Here is a 23,269-nt window from a genome sequence, read left to right on the forward strand (position 1 = left end):
TTCTCCACCACCTGCCCCTCCCCCCACAAAAATAATTCCTGCAGGTCCCACTGATTCATCACATGTAACACTTACACAGAAATATAGATCCACAAATCAAGACAAAAAGTGCAATTATACAAAATGACAATATATGAAAAAAATACTCAGCAATTACTCCTATTCACCAAATGAAGTATATGCCATGTGTCTATTGCTCACACTCAATTTTGACTACTAATTTATTGTTTTTTTTTTTACAACCTGTGCAGTATGTTTCCACCACGCTTGGTTTAACGGAGTAATAAAATCAGTACATCACTGCATTCCCAAAAAAGTTTTCCTTGTCAGGATTCCACCTTTGTCACATTTGTAAACGGATCTTGATGTGGCCATAACATTTCCATGTTAACCATTGTGCTTAGATATTAGATGAATAATGTCTGGCTGAAATTTGAGATGAATAATTTTATTGGAAATCAACACCCCCTCTTGTTTATATTAGTAGCGCCTAATGCAATTTGGGGAGGTTATTTACAACATTTATTTGTCATTTTCACAATTTGAGAAAATCTTCATGCTTATCTACTGTTACATATTATTTGTTTTAGTAACAGTTTAGAAATAGCCTTCTTTCTGTGCATATACATAAAAACAACTTCATTAACAGAAGCAATGATTCAGTGGAATTGATGATCTTTCCACAGCAAGACCAAAAGCTGTGGCCTCCATAAAGCCTGATCCACAGGTATTTGAGGGAGAGACTGTCACTCTGAGATGTAACATACAGAGAAGAGGCGTCTTTAGGTGGCAGTACAGCTGGAATGAAGAGGGTTCACTCAGTCCTGTCAGCAGAGAACAGGTGTACACAATCAGTAGTGCTGAAGAGTCTCATACAGGTAACTACACCTGTAGAGGAACAGAGGCAGGAGGATCCCGCTATTCCCACACCAGTGATGCTGTTACGGTGACTGTATCAGGTGAGTGTGTTCAACTCTTTAGTTATTATTAATCCCGGTATTGTATGATTACAGATGACACCAGATATTTAGTCTGTGTCTTCCATGACTTTATACACTGCTGTTCTGTTTGAGTTAGTGGCAGCAGTAGTGCTGCAGTCCATCAGTCTGAGTTAAATATCTCTACTGTCAGCCTCAGGTCACCATGAGAGCAGATCTGCATCAGCACTTAGGCTGAGATGTTACATCCTAATAGATTGTGTCTCTGAAATATAATGACTGTGGTAAAGCGTCTGGAAGCAGCATGTGAACTCAGTTTATGACCTGAACCATTTGTTTCATTTCTATGAGCAGTGAAACCTAAACCTGAACTCAAGTCTAGCCCTCAAGGAGCTGCACTGATGGGAAACCCAGTGACTCTGTACTGTAAGCTGGAGCAGTCTGCTGGATGGAGCTTTCACTGGTCCAAACACACACAAAACCCTGAAAATGAGACCAACACTGCAACACGCTCCTACACCATCAGTGCAGTGAAGCCTTCTGATGGTGGCCAGTACTGGTGTAGAGCTGGCAGAGGAAATCCAGTCTACTACACACACTACAGTGATGCGCTCTGGGTAAACATTACTGGTAAGAGAGTTTCTGTGATAGTGATACTGTATACAGCTGAACATATAAACAACATGCAGATAACAGAGGTGGCACAAGGCTGGTTTTGGCTCAAAGGCTGATATCTGCACACTCTTAGTAAACTACATAGACAGTGTGAGAGGCTTTACTGAATTCCAGCTACAGAAACAAGCAGGATCTCCCAGTGACATCATGTACGAGGCAGCACCTGCATGAGTGAGGGAGCAGGACTGCTGCTTTTACACTAGAACAATAGAGTTAAAAAGACAATACAGTTAACATTACAGTGTATGAAGACAATACAGCTAACATTGCACTGTATGAAGACAATGCAGTTAACAATACAGTGTTAAGAAAAAGCTGTAGAATTAAGGTCTGCAAAAGGCTCAGGGTGAATAGAGAGTGTGTGAGGAGATGAGAACTGAGCTCAGGTGTGTACAGGGTTTGTTTAGGAGTAAGGTGGTTAAATACAGAAATACCATCATTTAGTTATTTTAAAGTACTGTAGAGTATGAATGTGAGTATTTTCTATCAGTTAAACCATCAGTTTTCCTACAGTACAGTGAACAGTTCATGTATGTGGCATAAGTTTAACAGTATTGTGCAACATTTGATTTGTCTGATTTGGCAGGTGTGTCTTCTCTAGTCTCTCTGATCATCATTCCCAACAGAACTCAACACTTCAGTGGTCACTCTCTCTCACTGAGCTGTGAGGACCAGAGGAACTCTACCAAATGGAGAGTCATGCAATACACACAAAATAGGAGTGTGTCAAATTGTCCACCAGGCAAGGGATCAGTTACAAGATCTACATGCAACATCAGCTCTCTCTCCACATCTCACACTGGAGTGTACTGGTGTCAGTCTAAGTCTTTAGGGAGCAGTAAACCTGTCAACATCACAGTGCATGGTGGGTCTCCAGTAAATTTTATCTCAGGAAACATAGGACTAGTGATAGAATATAATAATTCTACTATATTTGTTTGTAGAATTAGATGAATAATATTTCATGCATGTGAAAATACTTGTGTGTATTTTCCACATTTTATGTTTTCTGCATCTCTTTTACAGATGGTGATGTGATCCTAGACAGTCCTGTACATCCTGTGACTGATGGAGATTCTCTGACTCTACGATGTTTATTGAACAAAACATCTTCTAACCTCATATCTTACTTCTATAAAGATGGATCACTCTTTTGGAACCAGACCACAGGACAGATAACCATCCCTGTCATCTCAAAATCAGCTGAGGGTCTCTACTACTGTGAATACCCAGAGAGAAGAGAATCACCACAGAGCTGGGTCTCAGTCAGAGGTGAGAAACAAATTTCATGAGATTTGATTTCTTTTACATTATTTCAGTAAGCATAAAGTGCTCTGAATATAAATTCATATGTGTCACTTTGCTTCCACAGACTTAGGTCCTGGATCCAGTGGTGTAATAGTTGGACCGGCTGTTGGATTAAGTTTAATCTTGTTGCTCATTATCATACTTATCCTGTTCCTGAGCTACAAGAAGAACAAAGGTTTGAAAGCATCCATGTATCTGTAGCATATGACAGTTATACACAGACTATTTATAGACACATTACTTCTGTACACCATGGTGATTGTGTTCTTGCTGTCAGAAACATTGTCAAATTACAGCATAAAAAATGTTTTTATCCCCTTTCATTAACTGTTAAATGAACTTGAACAGTGATCCTATTAACATTGCAACTGTTTTACTGTGAGAGGAGGTACAGGATCTCGGTCTCCCCCTACTGGACATCAGGAGAACACTAGCCAGACCACGGGCCAGAGGCAGAGTTGGACTGGGCCTGAGAGCTCTCTTGCAGGAACCTCACTGCTGCAAGCAGGTTGGTCTGTTTCTACTGAACCCACCAGCTTTTTGTTCAAATGAACACTTTTATTTACACTGCCTTCTTTCCTCTTTAATAGGAGGTGATCTGATTTATGCCAATGTTGGTAACAGGATTACAGGTAGAGTTCACCTCAAATAAATTTACTACTTTAATGGCTGCCCTGTTATGTTTGTAATGATTTTACTGCTTCATCCAACAATGACACGTATGTATATGCTGTGAATAATAAAACAAAACACATAGGAAATAGTAAAAACTCTGCATATCCGCAGTAAGAACACTGACTTTTTGCTTTTCTGCTTATCTAAACTGACTTCTAAATATCTGACATCTGATGTTAATGTCAGATAATACATTAACAGGCCCAACTGATGGAACTTTCTCTAAAAAAGAGCTGAAAAACTTGAAACTTCACAGTAAAGGTACATACCACTTAATACAAATTATTTTAAAAGAACACAAGACTGAATGGAGGGACACTTAACACTGTCTCTTTTTTCCATACAGTACCACCCTAAATTATGAACTCTATTATTATTATTATTATTATTATTATTATTATTTTAAACAGATGATGCTATGTATGGGTCAAGTGTTGTGGTTTACTCAAAGGTTTAAAGCAAAAAAACCCAAAACAAAGGAATAAAGACCAATATTAACAATTTTACTACAATCTTGTGTGTGTGTGTGTGTGTGTGTGTGTAAGAGAGAGAGAGTTGGAGAGAAACTAACAGATTGTATCTTGCAGACTTAAAGATACAAATATACCATCAGTTGTTGGATGTTTGGAATTTGCCCTTGTTTTATGAGGTATAAGGTTCACATTACTACTATAATGTTAATACATGTTTTTTACCACCATCAATAACTGTAACCCAGGGTTATAGTTCATTTAATGATTGTTGACAGATTATTTGCAGTAATGTCTGTTTGATGCCGGTATCAGTCACACTTGATGTACAGTATCTGTTTGTACACACCTACCAAAAATTAAATATTTCTTTTTGTATAGTAATTTTCACATAATTATATATGTAAAATACATATACAACAGTTTATAAGAATACAAAGGTAACAGAAATGCTATAAATTCTCAAAACCGTCCTTAGTCTAAATACCAGAGATAATTATTTATATTTAGCAAGGTAGAGTAGATACAAAGGGATTTATTTGGCGAAAATCTTACATTGAACTAAGCAAAGACAAAGTCAAACCATAATTACTCTAAAAAGTGATGGCTAGTCAGTTAGGAAAATAGCAAAACCTCTAAAAGTTTTGTTTTTTTATTTTTTTATTTTAATTTTTTTTAAATAAATGCAGTTGCCAAAACCACCAATTGCTGCAATGAAACTGGCTCCTATGCAGATACCCCAGGAAAGGAAGGTACCTCTACTGAAAAGGACAAGCATATTAAAGTCATTAGCCTAATAAATCACCAGTTAACAGAACCACAGATTTCAGCTGAAATACATGCTTTACTGATCTCTAGCAGGGCAAAAGTCTTGGGCAAAAGAACGCAGCCAATGCACACTAGAACACTGGAAATCTGCTCTTTGGTCAGATGGCAGCATGTGTGGTCTGCATTGTGAAACATTTGGGAGATGATGTAATTGTGTTGCTTCTTCCTCCTCTCACAAACTCTCACTGAAATCTTTCACTTCTCTCACTGAAACCTCTCACACCTCTCACTAAAACCTCTCACACCTCATAGCCAAACCTCTCACTCCTCACACTCAAAGCTGAACATTCTCACTCAAAGCTGTCAGTACACAGCATGTGCATGTGATATGGGCCAAAACATTCCCACCAAATCTGATCTGACTGCTATGACTTTGGAATATTTTAGGCTTTACAGTGTAGCTTGCAGGTGCACAAAGATACTTTAGCATATTTATTTCTCCTCTGGACTCAGTAATTCCACTAATTTACATGTTGCAGCTTTAAAAGATTATGAAATTAGAATGAAAATGAGGGAAAGCAGTTTGTTTTCTCTTTAATAGATGCTGGTGCAGGACCCAGTGATGTGACTTATGCTCAAATTAAAATGAAACCCAAGAAGAAACCAAAACAAACAGGTGGGGTGATGGGCTTGTGTATGAAATATATATACCTTGTTTTTTTTGTGGTGAAAGCTAATGCATGTGTGTTCTGTACTGTTAGAGAAGACCAGGGAGGGCACTGATGTGATGTTCTCAGAACTGAAACAGAAGTCAGAAAAAAGTAAGCAGTAGAACATCACAGCTCCACTTCATAAATGCCAGATAAAGCAAGAAAATGGTTTTATTAAACACTAATTTACTTTTGCTCTTTATTTTGCATCTTGGAAATGTGTAAATTTGTCAGTGTTTCTAACAACATTAGTGACAAACGTGGCAACAAAAGTAGTGAAAATGTTCTTTTATATACTAAGTGATAAGATGCCAATGGAATCTGGACAATATAGAAATTCCTCAGGAAGACATGATCCGTGTTTTCTCTGGCCTCTAGGAAATTATAGACCACACAAAACACATCATTGTAATTGGTTAAGGACAGTAGTTTGTATTGGGTTAAGCTTTATAGTTAATGAGAGTAGTCTGTGTGGGGTTAAGCAGTGAAGTGTCTGCCTGATGGAAGACTACAGGGTGTGACTGGAGGCCTGTAGTGTGGGATGTCTGAGTAATGCCCTGCAGAGTTCTTTAAAAGGATTATGATGGTAAATGACTGTGGGGAAAGAATGAGTTTTTTTTTTTCTCTCTTTCACAGATGGTGCAGGACCCAGTGGTAGCGCAATGGTTAAGGTCCTTGACTTGTCATGGGATGGTTGACCAGTTGCCACTGTTGGGCCTCTGAGCAAAGCCTTTAGCCCTCAGTTGCTCAAGTTGCACTCAGTCATAATTGTAAGTCGCTTTGGATAAAAGCGTCAGCTAAATACCATAAATGTAAATAGCTCTGCTTCATAAATGCTGGAATGTGGTGGTGGGCAATTGAACACTGAGCACCATTTAAAATGTATTTATTTACTTACTTTTGTGCTTTTGAAGAGAAAAGTAAAATAGTCACAATAGTAGCAACAAAACTAGTTAAACTAAATAAATGAATGTAAACTCACTGCTGGGTGATGGGGGGTAGAATGTACACTGCTGGGTGATGGGGGTAGTGAGCATGAGGGGAAAAAGATGAGACTGTCAGTGTGTGTGCTAATATACTGATATGTCTATATACATATGAATGTCTGTTCTGTAGGTGTGTGTGTGTGTGAAAGCAAGAGAACAAGTATGCATGTGTGTGTTCGGATGCCTGTGAATAGATGTTGCATGGTGCTGCTCAAGGATGTACTGCACCATAATAAGCTCTACACCATTGTACAGCTGTATGATCTTATCGAGGTGTGCCCACTTTCTGAAAACTCCAAAGTGTCTCTCTTTGCCCTGTGCTACTGCTGCTAGGGTAGCCAGCATTTCTGCTTTCTGTGTGGGGCCCATGGCGGCCCATGCCAGTAATGTTAAATGGCCCCTAATAAACCTGGATGGGCTTCATGGGATGGTGCAGCAAGAAGGAAACAAGCATTTATTGGTGACTTCTTGCCAAGAGTCTTTAAAGGGTGTTTAATAATATAATACATGAGATGCTACATTAATACTAGAACAGAGAATACCTAAGGACAAACAAGAAATAGAAACAGGGTTGTAGAGAGCAGGTAAGATTAAGTTCATGGTAAATTTTATGTTTTGAGATTTGTTTTGACTGTGCAGAGAGAATTTGACTGACAGACCTGTAGGAGGAGCATCCCAGAGATGAGGAGCTAATCTGGAAAATGCTTGATTACCAAACCAAACCAAATCTTCAATCAATGACTCGACTGGTGTCAAAGCTGCCCAATGGCTAGCTTGGCATTTACTCACCGAGAACTATGGTAAATATAGTTTTTACAGGATATTTTGTTCAGTTCCCTGTGGTGTTGCTGTACTCAAGGTTTTCTGAAGTCTAGCTTGTGGCTTTAGGGGACAGGAGGGACCAGGATCTGAACTAAAGAGATATTTAGGCTTATACACCCTAACTTTGCCAATGGGTAGGAATTTGGCTATCCAGTTTACATCATGTAGTAAATGTCACTTGATTGTTTGCTGAATATTTTTGAATAGCCACAATCAAAATAGTACAATTAAAAGAATAATCATTTTTAAAAGGGTGATAACAGTACAAGGTGCATGCTCATTCAGAATGTTTTGTGGATTTTCTTTTTACATTTAAATTTCATTTTTATAAATAGATTTTTCTGTTATTCTAATTTTCTCTAACCATGAACATCAAAATGTTTTATAGTCTGTTTTGTTTTTGGCTTGATTTTTACCCATATGCCTAGCCAAGTGTGAAACATTTAAGTGATGGCTCACATATTGCACATTGGTCGTACGCTATACATTTTGATGTAAAATTGTAATTCAATATTCTTTTATATCATTATAACTTATCATTGTAGCCTATTTGTTTACTTATGTCTTTCTTTCATAAATGTTTGTTTGCTATCATAAAAAAAACTATTGCTATTAAAAACCCATTATCATTCCAAAAATAAACCTTTATAGGACAAAACATTTCTTAACATGTACTGTATATTTATGAGTTTGTATGACAGGTCTATTGGTCCACTCATTATGTGCTCCCTAAACATACAGCTGTTATGTTCAAAAGAGCAAATAAATAAATTAATTAATATAAAACAATCTTGCAAAAATGTAATTATGAATTTCTCTTATGATAGCAAACTTACACTTATCATGGTTTAGTAAAATATTTATTCAAGCTTTAGTTTTATATTTTCTAATTCACTTAAAATTACAATTTAATCTGCATTAACTACATTAGTGTGTGTGTGTGTGTGTATATATATATATATATATATATATATATATATATATATATATATATATATATATATATATATATATATATATATATCCTATTTGTTTATTTGATTTTTAACTTGTAACAAATTTACTTAAGCAGTGCAAAGTAAAAATGTAATGCTTGAGGATTAATGCACTGAATTAATGCAAAATATATATATTTTCCCAAACACAAAATTATTAATGTTCTGTTCTTCTTTTGATATGCACTCACGAATGGTAAAAACATGCTCATTGGCTAAGCTCATTGGCTATCCGCTTTATTCATATTCCAAACTAGCTCAGTATCTAATCAAATGCTGCACTTTGTTAAAAATAGCACTTCGGTGTCTTCAGTAGTGCAAGTCAGAGAGCACATGGGTCTGGGTATGTGTGAATGGTCACGATCAGCACTTAGAAACTGCATTCAGGGAATTTCAAAAGCCAGTATTGTTTATGTGAAAAGTCAAATATATTTAAATTATTCTTATGAAAATCCTCATTTTAACCACAGGATGGTGTAATAAACTTACCAAATCCTTTGTAGATGGTCTTCAGTGTCAAACATTATGGAGTTAGAAAATATAACTCCAGTCCAGGAGATCTGCTGCCTTGCAGAGTTTATTTCCAGCATATATGATTGAGCTAAGCATGTCTTTTAGTATTATCTGATTATCTGCTTAGTAGAGCCAAATGTGTTGGATCCAAACTTCATTTTCCTAACATATAAGAGCATGCTGTGTAGGTATAGCACATTTACATTTACGGCATTTAGCAGACGCTCTTATCCAGAGCGACTTACAAAAGTGCTTTGTCATTTGCTCGAATATATCCTAGTACAGTACAGTAGGTTAGAATCAAACATACAAATTAACTAGAATACTGTAGAATACAGGGATGAATGCTGATACCTAGAAGTACAAAATACATAAGGTCTATCTTAAACAATGATAAGTGCTATAAACAATAAGTGCTAGAGTTTTTCAACAACATAAACAATACCATACAATAAGTATTAATGTAGTCAGTATACATTAAACACTGCAGAGCCACCAGCATTGTAGAGGACCCCTCCCACCCCTCCCATGGACTATTCACCCTATCACCTGGTAGAAGGCACCGGAGTATCCGAGCTATCTCCACTAGAATGTTTAAGAGCTTTTTTCCTCAGACACCCACTGGACTATTGTTCAGTAACATTCTGCTGCTACTGTACACTGCATACAGTAAATCAAGCCACACTGCACAGACTCTTAATAATAGAATATTTTCTTTAATTAAACCAGTATACCACACTGTGTGCCATGTTGCTGCCAATGATGTTTACAGTAATGATGTAGTCAGTACTGTGTTTTTGCACTGTCCTGTATCCTGCACTGCGATGTGCCTTTGTACCTGTGTTTATTGTTTTATCTCTGAACTTTACGTTGCATGTTGAACGATGAGTCCCAGAGGAATGATATTTCAGCTATGGTATACTGCAAATTACTTAGTCAACTATAAAGGCAAACTTGATGATATGCTTAGATAAGACTCTAACACTGCATGTAGGAATGCAATTTTTCACAAATGGTGATGTTAAATTAAAAGGAAACATACACATCTCTTCTACATGAGTATGTGTGAAGTTTCATGCACAGACGGGTAATCCTTGTCATGTGCACACACCCATTAGGCTTTACAAGGTTTGGCAGGTAAAGTGTCAGATAGGGTCCTGTCTTGCTGTATCTGTGTTGAACGGCAGGCAGGGTCCTACAAGTAGGGGTTCACATTTAAGTGCGTGCTATAAGTTGGCGCTAGCAGTAGATACCATGTGGATATGGTGCTACGAGGGGGTCGTGGGGGCCTCGTGTATGCTGAACATGATGGCTGAGCACTATTAGGGCATCTTTCCCTTTGGTAGCATGGAGTGTTTTGAGGCTTTGGAGTAATTCACATGTGTATTTTGCTTTGGTCCTATTATCAGTCCCTGGAAGTTTGTACTAGTTGAGTAGCTGGTGTCCTATGAATTCTCAGTCAAGTGGCCTTATTGCATTGTGATGTGTATTTAATAAATTTTGCATATGCTTATTGTTTTCTCTTAGTCCTTTTTGAGCAATATGTCACTAACCACTACATTTGCCTGTGAAGAGGTCACGTGACCTCACCACTCTTTGTAAGTTCCTGTGGTTGAGATCATGTGGTTGAGCCCACTGTACCAGGAAGCGATGCAGCTGTACAGGATTCTCTCCATGGTGAATCGGTACAAGTCAGTGAAACTACACACATATTTAGGCAATGCATGCAAAAATATTTGTTGCATACATGTGCTTGATAAACATTCTCATTATGTTGCTGATATTTATCTTTCATCCACCAACAGCAAATAATTATAGATCAGAACATAAGACACACAGTGAATGTGGAAAGTGTTTGTCACTTTGTCCCATACAAGCAGAAGTCCTGTTGAAGAAAAACAGTGATAAAGGGCAAGTGAGTCCCTTTCAGGAAATTCATCTGTGGAGGTCTGTCTCTTCTTCTTCAGGTTTCCTACCTATATGCTTACAGTACTTAAATGTACATAGTGACATAGTGGCACTTGCATAAATTATATCACAATAATATACTCCTGTTATTAATGTTTTAATTATGTTCTATTAGTATATGTGAGTTGTGCAATATAACTGTAACAGTCTCCTCACACAATTTCAATCAAGAAAAAATTAGGAATTTAGTTTAGGATGCCAGTTTTTATTTGTGCAAAATATGGTCATTTGTGTCAAATAAACATATGAGTATTTAATATCTTTCAAAGGTCAGTGAAGCCTGCTTTGATACATTTAGAATTAACTTGTTATTCTACAAGATGCAGATGTGGTGTCACTATGATGCTCTAACGTGTGAAGGACCATCTGATCTAGAAAATGTATAAAATCAAACTTAGGTCTGTTATCCCAAGATAATCAATAAGGTATATTGATCCACATGTACCAACATTAAAATCAACATTTAATTGTAACAGGACAGCTATGTGTGTGTCCTTTGAATAACCATTCCATCTTTTACTTGATAGCTAGATAGCTTTGGCTTTTACTAGATAGATAGCTGTATAGGTTGCTCAGACTCAAAGAGGGTTTGAAAGCAGGAAGGTAGAGAATATGAGAGGGGCAGTAACTTTCTGGCTGTTGAGAGTAAAGCTTATAGAATCCTTACAAAAGGGCCACCCATTTTACAAGGAAAGGTATGAAATTTTGCTGTGAAAAAATTGGCATTTAATGAACTTTGTAACGGTTGTCATGTTCGCGGACCGGAGCTTCTCCTGCTTCTCTGGCTTCATGATCTCGTCCGTGTGTTCCAGTTCTTAGTTTCGTTTTCTACACCTCGTTTGTTTTCAACGCCCGTCATTGCTTTCACCTGCTCCTTGTTTAGTCTTGTTAGCTTTGTATATTATTTAAACCGCGTCACTGCAGCTTAGGGTTGTTGGTCATTTCTAATTTCATTTCTATGTATTCTCGATGTTCTGACTGCCTCGCTTATGGTTACGCTATACTCGTTCTTGGTGTTTTAAATTAAATTACTCTCTTCGTTTACTATTGTTATCTTTGCTTCCTAAAGTTCTCTCTTGATATTCTAGTTCATGTTGTCTTCTTTGTCGGTACATGTCCGCTATACGTTATTTCTGTGTACGTTATTTCTGTGTTTCTAAGTTTCTTTCCTGATCTATAATCCCACATCGCAGTTTAGTCTCTTTTCTCGTCGCTTTGCTCCCTTTAGGTTTCTTTCCCCTTCCTTGTTTTTTACCGTTTGTTTGAGTGTTATGCTTCCTTGTCATCCCGTAGCTTCCCCTTCAATATTTAGTCTCCTTATTTATCCAGTGCTCACCCTCACCCTGAATTGGCCTCTTTTATCTTTTCGGTTTGTTCCTGGTGTTTGTTATTAAACAGGACAATGTAAATAAATTACTAGTTTATCATTTTCGCTATGTCTTCCCCTGTTCTGGATTCTGCTCATTCTCAAGTCCAAGTCGCTGGTATTTTGCATGTGTTCGCCCCCCACCTCACTCCCGTTACAACGGTGTTCATCTTGCATTCACGGAAGTGTAAAATTAATTTAATTAGCAGAAGATAACAGATTGAGGGTTCCTTGGTCTATAAGCAAACATTGGTATTAAAGTTTCAGAGAATGAAGGAATATGAAATTCTTTACAGAAGAAGTAATACTCTATTCTATCCAAAATTTTAACCAGAACTTTTATCTATGTTGTTCCATAGGCTACTTGTTAGTTTTAGTCTTGCCACTCAGACCTCTAAAAGAAACTGACACATTTGCAAAGTGGATATTCAGTAAAAATGTGATTGCTTTGTATAACAAGGCAGAAGTTCATGAAATTTGAAAAGCCAATTTAAAGGAAGATTAAATATAGATACTGCTAACAACAATTGAATTTTCAAGATCCTTGAGTCCAACAACAATACTATGTGCTGTAATATTCTCTTTATTCTCTGCTTTTGATTGTTTCACTCATTTGGTTTCAGCTCATTTTGATGCATTGTGATACTGATACATCTGTGAGTAGTATCAGTATCACAATCACTCTAAGGAATCACTCTAAATAAAATAATAATAATAACTAATGTGGTTGTGTTTTTTAACCCATACCAATGAAAAAGACAGATATTGCAACAAATACATGTTCCTATGACCATTCATACTTATTTAAAATAAACATCTTAAGAACACTTTGTTTTGTTTAGATACATACAGTTAAAAAATGAAAAATGCATGAAATGTTTATTTCATAATTGTGAATAAAATATTAGGACAAAATGAATTAATTCTCTGTAAGATGGGCTCAAACCCAGGGCATCTAGTTGATGACACAGACAGCCTGCTGGATGAGCAACTATACTCTAATGATGGTGGGCCCGTGTGCAGAACAGTTAGATCTTGGATCAGGTAAAACAAAGGGAAAATCTAAACACTACGCTGAGCATGGAAAAAGGGAGAACAAAGGATGCCACGGGAAGAATGGCAACCCCGATGCACTGGGGAAAACCAAACTAAAACTTCCCAAACAAAACCAGAACATGACGAGGAACTTTAATGGCTAAGGGAAGCCTCGGGAGAGAGACGGACTCGAGAGGGGACAGCTGGAGAGGAGAGGGGATGTGTAAAAACGCCGAAACCCTCGCAGGGAAGAAATGAGATGTAACACAAGGGCTCACAGACCTCAACACCTAAAGTTACCAGCCAGGAGCTTGGCTCAAAACTTTAGCAAAGACCCAGCACTGAGTGACTGGGTCACTGGGCTTATATAGATCTAGCCCAGCTGTTGGGCATCAAGCCTGATTAATAGTGTGGTTGATTCAAGGCCTCCCTCTGGTGGCCGGAGGGGGCGTCGGCCTGGTGCCAACCCTTACATTCTCCTTAAATCGTGGATTTAAGGACAAAAAGGTATTAATTCTAAATCTAAATTAATTTGAAATCACAGATTGCATGGGTTCAGACAATATGGGTTTAGATCGTGTTGGTATTTGTGCCTTTTCAAATACCTACAGGAAATAAGTATATATTATTACACAGCAGATCCACGGTGAGTGAGCTTTTTTTCCCTTACCCAAGCTGAAGCATGAGAAAATGGTCATCTGCTAGCCACAAACAGCAATGACAGCCCTTCATGGTGCTTCTTAGTCTGGTACACTGCTTCAGTACATGTGACTTTATGTATGCTGTACATCAGGTAAGGCACATAATGACTTTCTGAAAGGACAAGGCTTTGTACAAAGTCTTTAAAAACTTTGTACAACTTTAAAAAAACTTTGACTTCTCAGAAAAATGTACTTGTACTAATTTGTAGGAAATGATACATAAATTGAAGATACTTTAAAAAATTCTAAGTTGGCTTGTTTTTGGTTCATATGATAGTATTCAGTATACTGTATACAGTATACATCAGTAGATTTCAATTAAGCTTTTATCAGTATCTATGTACTGTATAGAATTTAGAATATGTATAGAATGTATAGAATTTTACAGAATAACTTAAAGGTTATTGATTATTTTATCATGATTATTTTATTATTGTTATATTTTATTTATTATAATCATGATTATTTTAGTAGCACATGGACTGTAACTTACATATTAGCACCAATTTCTATCTGTAAATATCTAAGTGGTTTAGCTACAGAAATCTTGGGTAAATGTGCTCATGTGTGACAAAGAGAATTACCATTTAAGTCAATGTTTTTGTTTGTTTGTTTTATACTGTTAATAGCATTGCTATCTAATGACACATTGTGTAATCATGGTGTTTGGTGCTATACCAATGTTTCTTGCTGCAGGTTGGTATGCCCTGGCTGATGATGTATTGGTGTTTTCACAGTGATAGTACACGGTTTGAAATTGCTTAGAGTGAGGGAAAGCAAATTCACATTATTAACAAACTCCATTTCAGGGAAAGGTTAAAGGTGAACAGTGATGGTGTGGAAGTGGAAAATCTTCAACTCCAAGACTCTGGAATTTTATTAGTTATTATATTATATTATATCCAGTTATTATCTGGAATCAAACAGTTTCCAAAGATAATAAGTTTGAAAGTCCATGGTAAGTACACCAATATATACCTGCCACTATCAACTCTTAGTCTTCAGATTACTTCCAAGGCTTCTATCCGTATTTGTATAGCAATTTTAAGGAATATCATATGGCCTGTTGCCACTGAAAACAACTTTTATTTACAATGTGCTATTATTTACAAAAAGACAAAAACAATGTGCAGATATTACAAAAAGGCAAAAACTCCCAGTTTCATATGGGGTAATGTTACATCTCCTTTTTTCTTGTGGACTGCTTCCTCAATAATGACATGCACACAGGGATGTTTAAAACAAACAGTGGTTTAATCAGTTAATTGCCAGATACATAAAAGAAAGAGCAGTAATCTAGCACTGCTGTGATAGTGTGATCATATCAGTTTTACATTCATAATATAGAAAATTGTCTTGAACTGATAAAGCAGCAGCATCTCAAGAGAACCCTTTTTTTCTCTCTGTACATTACTAACGCTAGCTAGTGAACTACAAGCAAAATATCTGGAACCGAGAAACAGAATTAATAGAAATGAAACATTCCTGGTATATTAAAACAAATAGTACCTTAGTAAGAGCTCTCCAACCCTGTACATTAAAAACAGAAAATAATTAGGCCTACCATAGCTTATACTTTGCATGTGGTCATACCCACAAACTAACTCAGCAGTGCACAAATTTAAACCAGAAACAGAAAGCATTGTTATTTTTGATAAAGTAAAGAAGATAATCAATTGAAATGACTCAAACAGTGACTATGGGCAAACAATTCACATTCGTAAAGCAATATATATATATATATATATATATATATATATATATATATATATATATATATATATATATATATATATATATATATATATATGAACAAATTACTTTGTGTAGTGATTAGAACTAGTGGTGGATGAAGTACACAAATCCAGTAAAAAAACAAAAACAAAAAAAAAAAAACAAAAAAAAAAAACCCCACTACAGATATTTGTGGAAAAATATTACTGCCAATTAAATACTACGTAGGCAGTTGTCTGTTCTGGACCTCTGTTCCATTTCCCCTCATTAATAGTGATATGTACAGCTAATAATAGGTATCATTACTCATAGCTAGCTAATTAAACATACCTGTGGCTTAATCTGATGGTGAAGTCTTAAAGGTTGAAAACATGCCTTATTGAGGCAAGCAAAATGGAGGAATAGCTTGCTTCTTCTGTTCCAGAAATGTAATAAATCAGGACATGAGGAAGTTGATGAATTGTGTGTCACTTTCAAATTTGTCCAAACATACTTGGCTTAAGTGAGTTCTTGTGTTGTCCAAGCAGTTGGGCTGCTGCTGAACATGTCAAAGCAAATAGGTTAAATAAAATGTGTGGAGTGGATGAATTAATATTTAGGCAACTCACTAAAACTCTTCATCATGAGAGAACCAATGGACATACCACAAAGCATTAAACATATTTTCATACCTATAGACTCTCCGTGTGTCCCTGTGTCCCTCTGTGTCTCCCAGCATCTCTCTCTCTCTCTCTCTCTCTCTCTCTCTCTCTCTCTCTTTCTCTCTCTCCACACATGTACTGCCAGTCATCAGACAACCAGCAGGCACAGTAAGCCCAGAAATGCTAACTAGTGAACTACAAGCAAAATGGCTAAATGCCCTCAAGATCAAAATCAGAAAACTCCTCACACTGCATGCAGTGATCCATCCAAGACCCAAAATCCAAAGATTATGCTACAAGCCGAAAGACGGGGAAGGGCCCTACAAAGTGTAACATGCATTGTCCAAGTTGAAGGAAACATCTATGAATACATCGAAACATTGGACCCCAAGGATGAGTTGATGAGAGAGTGCCTCAAACACACAGGGGACATGTATATCATGAAAACAGAGAAGGTGCCATGATGTGATAAGCCCTTCCATAGAATGTACCACCTACAGATAACAGAGGTGAATGACATAAGACAATCCTACCATTGGCTGTAAGAGGCAGGACTGAAGGACATGCTGGTCAGAACAGAATAAACTAAGAAACATAACCAGTGATGGAGATCATATACAGCAATATATGCAAGACATATGAGCTGGACATCCCAAGTCCTATTAATAAGATCCACAGAGAATGGAAAGAAACAACCAAGATCCAGTGGAACCTCTAGATCCAGACAAGCACATGATAGTGAACCAACCAAACAAAGCAAAAGTAAATGCGATTAATAAAACAGCAGTGGTAATAGTTTTAGTTTCAAGTGACAGAAAGGAAATAGAGAGAATGAGGAAGTTTAACACTAAGATTCTTCCACTTGGGGCTGTGACCAACAAGCTGCAGGAGTGGCTCTAACAGATCCCAGAACTGACAACATCAATCTGATGTTGCACAATCCTAGGAACAGAAAAAAATTCACCAAAAGCAAAAATTTGTTTAGTTTAATTAATACTGTTCTCATAGCTAAACAAATTCAAACATTTATAAACAAGTGATGGTTCTTATAACGCACATACGGCACATACTGCATATACTCATTACTTAATGGATTTATATTATTGCTCCATAATGTTGTAATGAAATGATTCTAATTTTAGTTTAATCTTTTAACCACCTTTAATTAACAGTCAATGCAATGCACTATGAGTACAGCCAAAAAAAAGTTATACTGTAGTTATTGGGCAACTTGCATGTTGCTGATTTGCATCACTGCATGCTTCTATGTTTAAGAAAATAAATTCCCAAATTCAGCCAGACAATGGTGCGCTGAAACTATTTAAGGTGGTTATAACATTGGTTCACAGTGCACATGTTTGCACTGTCTAGTAAATGACACCTGGACAGGAGGGAGCTCCGCCCCCTGGATCAGACGGATTTACCAGAACGGAAGGAGAGGGAGGAAGTGAGCAAAGACAAGCTGTAGGTAGTAAAGGAGGCTAGTCTGGTTTCACACTGTACATGAACCTACACTTTTATAGCACAATCTCAGTACCCAAAGCAATTTTTACACCAAGTCAACACACCGGTGAGAAGCAGAAGCCAATTACACAAAGTGTACTCTCAACCAGAGTCCAGAAACCACAGCCCTGGGGGGACTGAATCAGGCACAGGAAGAGGAGAGAGGACAACAGCCAGGACCAAACACCATCTGAGCATACAGGCATACAGTTATATACAAACACACGCACACACACACACACACACACACACACACACACACACACACACACACACACACACACACACACACACAATAACTCGTTGCATTGGTATGTAACTAATCAAGATCTTCAGTAGCCTCTGTAGAGAAATGTCTGTAATAAATTCTACTAGGTAGTACATCTCCAGGACCAATACTGGACATCCCTGGTTTAAGAGTCCCTCTACAATATAATTGTTATAGAATAGTCATTATGGTTATGTAATGGCTATTATGTAAATACATGTTTTAAGAACTCATTTTAATAAAGAGATATAAAAATTTCTTGATCCTTTAAAGCAGTGGTCAAAAAACACATCAGGTTATATATCATCTAAGAGGGTGCATCCTTTGTATATATGACTTCCACAGTGACAAACTGTGAGCTTGTGTAAAGCTTTGTGGTTGACTAGTGCACTGTGTATTGCTCAGTGTGTACAAAGAGCCCTCAGATCAGTCTGAATGGTTGATCATCCCTGCAGTAGCATTAGAGGAAACAAAGACATCAGCATGTAGAGGGTCAGCCTGCCACATTGCAGTTTGGAGAGCCACATCGATAAACCACTTCCTTTTCTGCAGCTCTTACCACTTCTGGACTTTGAACATGCATGAACAAATGTTCAAAGACCCATGACGACACCATTGTCATGGGTCTGATCTCGGACAACGACGAGAGGGCCTACCTGGAGGAGATTAAACACCTGGAAAACTGGTGCCAGGAAAATAATCTCCTCCTAAATGTCAGTAAGACAAAGGAGCTGATCGTGGATTGCAGCAAGAAGCAGGAGCAGCACTACCAACCTGTGAGGATCAGTGGAACCACGGTGGAGAGAGTAGATAGTTTCAGGTACATTGGAGTTCACATCTCGCAGGACCTGTCCTGGTCCCGCCATACCAACTCCCTGGCAAAGAAGGCTCGTCAGCGTCTTTACCACCTCAGACGCCTAAGAGACTTCAGACTGCCCTCCAAAGTACTGCAGAACTTCTACACCTGCACTATCGAGAGCATCCTCACGGGGAACATCACAGTCTGGTTTGGGAATAGCACCAAGCAGGACAGACAAGCACTCCAAAGGGTAGTGCGTTCAGCAGAGCGCATCACTCACACGGAACTTCCTGACCTGCAGACCATCTACTACAAGCGGTGCCAGACCAAGGCCAGGAAAATTGTGAAGGACCCCACCCATCCCAACAATAGACTCTTCTCTCTGTTGAGGTCGGGGAGGCGCTTCCGCTCCCTGAAGACCAAGACAGAGAGGCTGAAGAGGAGTTTCTTCCCACAGGCCATTCGGGCCCTGAATCAGGGAAACTGTGGGGACCACCACCACCATGTAACATAACTGTATATCTGTACATCTGTATATATAGATTTATACTCAATTACCTTGTTACACAACAACTGTAGATATGTTATTATACAAAATGGATCTGTACATTCTGTAGATTGTGTACATATATACCCAACCATATTACACCTGCACTGTACATTCTGTAGATTGTGTACATATATACCCAACCATATACATTGTACATTGTGTATATAATCATAATATACATATATTGTACATACATTGTTAATATATTTTGTACATACATAGAGTATATATATTTATCTTGCATATATACATTTTTCTCTATGCACCCCTGTTTCCACTCTCCACCATTTCACTGCGAGTTATACTGTGTATGACTATGTATGTGACGAATAAACCGAACTTGAACTTGAACAAAAAGGTCAAATCATCCAAACTGGAACAGCAGAAATGCATTTTTACACAGAAGTATAACAATGTATAAAGGGTCTCCTTATCTTTCACAGCAGGTCAGGTCAATCATCTGCAGTATGCATTGTAAAACTCAATAAAATAACATGTAATGCACCAGAAAAGCTGTAAAGAAAGCAAACATATTCTCCCAAGATATTTGTCTAAATTAAATCCAGTGTGCTGCGTAAAATCTGTTAATGAAAACGAGGTGCACACACCTCGAGACACCACCTATAAAAGTATTGCAGTATACATTTGCTTCACAACAGATTGCACGCATGTTGCTGACATTTATTTATGCTTGTTCATCCTCTACTTCAAATACTTTTAGATTAAGAGATATCACACCACGGTAAATGACACTCACTGAGTGAGGAAGTGTTTTTTTTTTTTTTCACTTTTCTCTCTCATCTCTTAGAAGCTGCAGCAGGGACCTTCATCAACAGAACAGTGATAAAGACATAGAGAGCCTTTTTATGAATGTCATATTATACTCTGGAGCACTGCTTCTTCTTGAGGTTCCAAACCTAAATATACTGCATGATGTGAATGTCTTAATGAGTTACATTGAAGTTCTTAATAAGCCAACATCTTAATCAATGCATTTCCAACTTTGAAACAATTAATTAAATGTTTTATTAGTAATGATGTTAGAAATTAATAAATGGACAACTGTTGCTATTGAAACTTTTAACAATGTTATTAGTTGTAATGTTGGCCTGAGTGATGCAGGGCATGGAACAGGACACACCGACTTTAATGACATAAAACACAGAGGACATTGGTGGCACTCACACAACATTGAACATGAATACACTTAACACTAACGACGATGACTAGAACATTTAACAGAGACCATACACACAATAACCCTAGCACTAACGATATACTGACATTCTACACGATCACCAATGGTGACAATAGCAATGAGCAATGATAAGGTGCACACTGACAGGGGTTTAAATAGACAAACACGTAACATCAAAAACCCTGTGCAGGTATGTGCCCTCATGGAAGGTGTGGCTACAAACAATTGTGAGCACCCCTGCACGCGGCAGGCCGAACCACATGACACGTGGGGGGCAGCGTTCCATGACAGAACCCCCTCCCAAGGGGCGCGGCTCCCGACCTGTCCCATTCTGGGACAGCGAACCCCAGGCCGCCGTGCACACACATATATATCACATGGCAATGCCCAGTGCTCACCAAACACAAGGTGGACTAGGAACTGCCTACTAAGGAGACTTCATCACACGAGGGAGAAAGGCAGAGTGCCTGCCTCTCTCGGGTCCGTCCGGTACACTCCCTGCAACTTGATGCGCCTAAAAACACACACATAAGATGCTGTGCTGCAGTGCCTGCTAATCCTGCAGGCGCTGTAGATGTGTCCTCGGCCTCAGTGGACACGCGGGGGTGCACATCTGCCCGGTTCCAGACGTGCAGCCTCCCCTAACGGTCCTCCTTTCTCCAGCCACTCTAGAAGTGCCTCAGAGACAGTCTGCCTCCGAGGCTTTGGGCAGTCTCGCTGGCGAGTCCACAGAAGGGGAGGAACTTGGGCTTTGCCTTCGCAAGCCAGAGACCCAGCCGGCTGCACCGAACCGCCTTCACTGCGGTCCTCGGGCAGCTCTTCGACTCTCTTCAGTCCTCGCTCGGTAGCCACAAGAAAGTCCTGGGGGTGTTCCCCTCTACCTCCAGAATGGAAGAAATGTATTTAACCATAAAACTTAATTTGTCACATATATTTCAGATAAATTGCATGGGCTGGAACAAAACTCTTCAGCAAATAATGTGCATTGTGTATATTGCTTGTATTTCCAGTAAGTTCACATATGTATGTTCATTTGTATTTTGCTCTCTATAACACCATGCAAATTAGTGTCAAAAAAGAAAAGTACAGTAAGCCAACAGAGAAAAGGCAAAACACTGCAGGTTACAGACACTGACTAACTGTCATAGGTTGGCTGGTCATCAGCCAGGAGGGACATGCCCATTCCTGAGAATGGGCCACACTCCCAATCACCAACATATTAATGCAATACACCTGCTTTCCTAATTGACTCCATTATTTAATCTTGCAGGCCCCGAGAGAGGAAGCCTGTACATTTACGGACTACTGCTGTGAGACTAGCTGCATATCTCACTGCTACAAGTGTCTTTTGATGTATGTGGGTTTTCGTTGGTTATTATTAGAATGGACAATAAAGAACACTTCAGCTTGGACTTGCCTCTCACTTCACACGTGTGTGACTCGCCAGTTTCATGTGGTGGAGGTAAAAATAAAGTGGACTGATGCTGAGAAGTACTGCAGAGGGATTTACACTCATCTGGCCACCATTGAGAACCAAGAGGAGATGAAAACTATAACAGCTCTAATGAAGGGTCAGCCAGGAGTCAATTATTAGATAGTACCAAGTGTAACGGCTCGAGTACCGCGGGGTGCGGTGCAGGACGCACAGACTCCCTCGACTGTGACATACGTTTATTACGTTAAGACGTAGATGGCCACAGTGGCTCTCACACATAACAGCAAGAGGAACATGAATACACACTTAACACCAACAAAGATTATACAAACATTGATTTTAACTACACAAACGAACATTACCACAAAATCGACATAAACAATGACCAACAAGGGAGCACACACTGACAGGGGTTTAAACACAGACAAAACACTTAACACTAAATTCCGTGCAGGTGTGTGCTATTCCAGGGGGTGTGGTTACAAATTAGACAACCGTAGACAACGGCCCGTACCAAGTGACTCCTGTAGCTCCAACACACACTATTTCAGTGTGAGTAAACCGAAATATAGAATTTGGACTGAGCAGAACAAACAAATAAAAAACAAAAAACAAATAAAGATCCTCCTTTTGTACACTGATGTAGTACTTGTTCTATGTCCATCTCACTCAGTGATGATTCTCAATATTCAGTCATATTGCTTAGGTCTACTTATGTTTTGTATAGATTTTTACTTTTTGGTTTTAGATTTGTCATTATTTTTATGTGCCTCCCAGATTCTCAGTGTTTATAGACCACTAACACAAGAATTATCAACATCTTTTACAGCAATTCTCTAACTAATATTATTTTACATTGAAATCAATGTGGCAGTAGAACTATAGAAGATGCTGTTTCACTCTGCCTGCTCACAGTCTTGCAGCATCTTGAGGCCCCATGAACGTAGGTCCATGCATTATCTTTAGATTGCAATCCTGCCTTCAGTACTGTATGATGTAGGTGTTGGCACTGAGTAATCCCTTTAATTTTGGATTTTACACATTTTGCAACCAGGTTCTTGCACTAAGTATCATCACACAGCTTATTTTACTGATCTTTTTAAACTGATTGAGACTCTGGACATTGGGCACTTTTGAACTTTTGAATTTTGTATTATGTTTATTGTGTATTTTATTTGTATGTGTTTTATATATTCTCATGATGTGATTTT

At 38.2% G+C, this 23,269-nt stretch overlaps 1 protein-coding gene across 3 annotated transcripts; it reads left to right on the forward strand.

Moving 5' to 3' along the window:
* The first annotated feature begins 1,253 nt into the window (after positions 1-1,253).
* LOC145643438 (high affinity immunoglobulin gamma Fc receptor I-like) lies at positions 1,254-8,289 on the forward strand. Of its 3 annotated transcripts, XM_081694688.1 has the most exons (9): positions 1,255-1,568; positions 2,200-2,478; positions 2,640-2,885; positions 2,986-3,096; positions 3,307-3,429; positions 3,512-3,553; positions 5,436-5,510; positions 5,596-5,655; positions 6,181-8,289. In XM_081694688.1, the coding sequence occupies exons 1-9, from the start codon at positions 1,340-1,342 to the stop codon at positions 6,240-6,242; spliced, it is 1,227 nt and encodes a 408-aa protein (XP_081550814.1). In that variant the 5' UTR covers positions 1,255-1,339; the 3' UTR covers positions 6,243-8,289. The 3 variants fall into 3 exon arrangements, 1 of the variants encoding a protein (XP_081550814.1); XR_014115840.1 differs by lacking the exon at positions 6,181-8,289 and having other exon boundaries at positions 1,254-1,568; positions 3,798-5,510; positions 5,596-5,619; XR_014115841.1 differs by lacking the exons at positions 5,596-5,655; positions 6,181-8,289 and adding an exon at positions 3,798-4,818 and having other exon boundaries at positions 1,254-1,568; positions 5,436-5,498.
* The last annotated feature ends 14,980 nt before the right edge of the window (positions 8,290-23,269 follow it).

Source organism: Electrophorus electricus, chromosome 13 (genome assembly GCF_041902795.1).
Source record: "Electrophorus electricus isolate QZ-2024a chromosome 13, ASM4190279v1, whole genome shotgun sequence".
NCBI classification, from domain to species: domain Eukaryota; kingdom Metazoa; phylum Chordata; class Actinopteri; order Gymnotiformes; family Gymnotidae; genus Electrophorus; species Electrophorus electricus.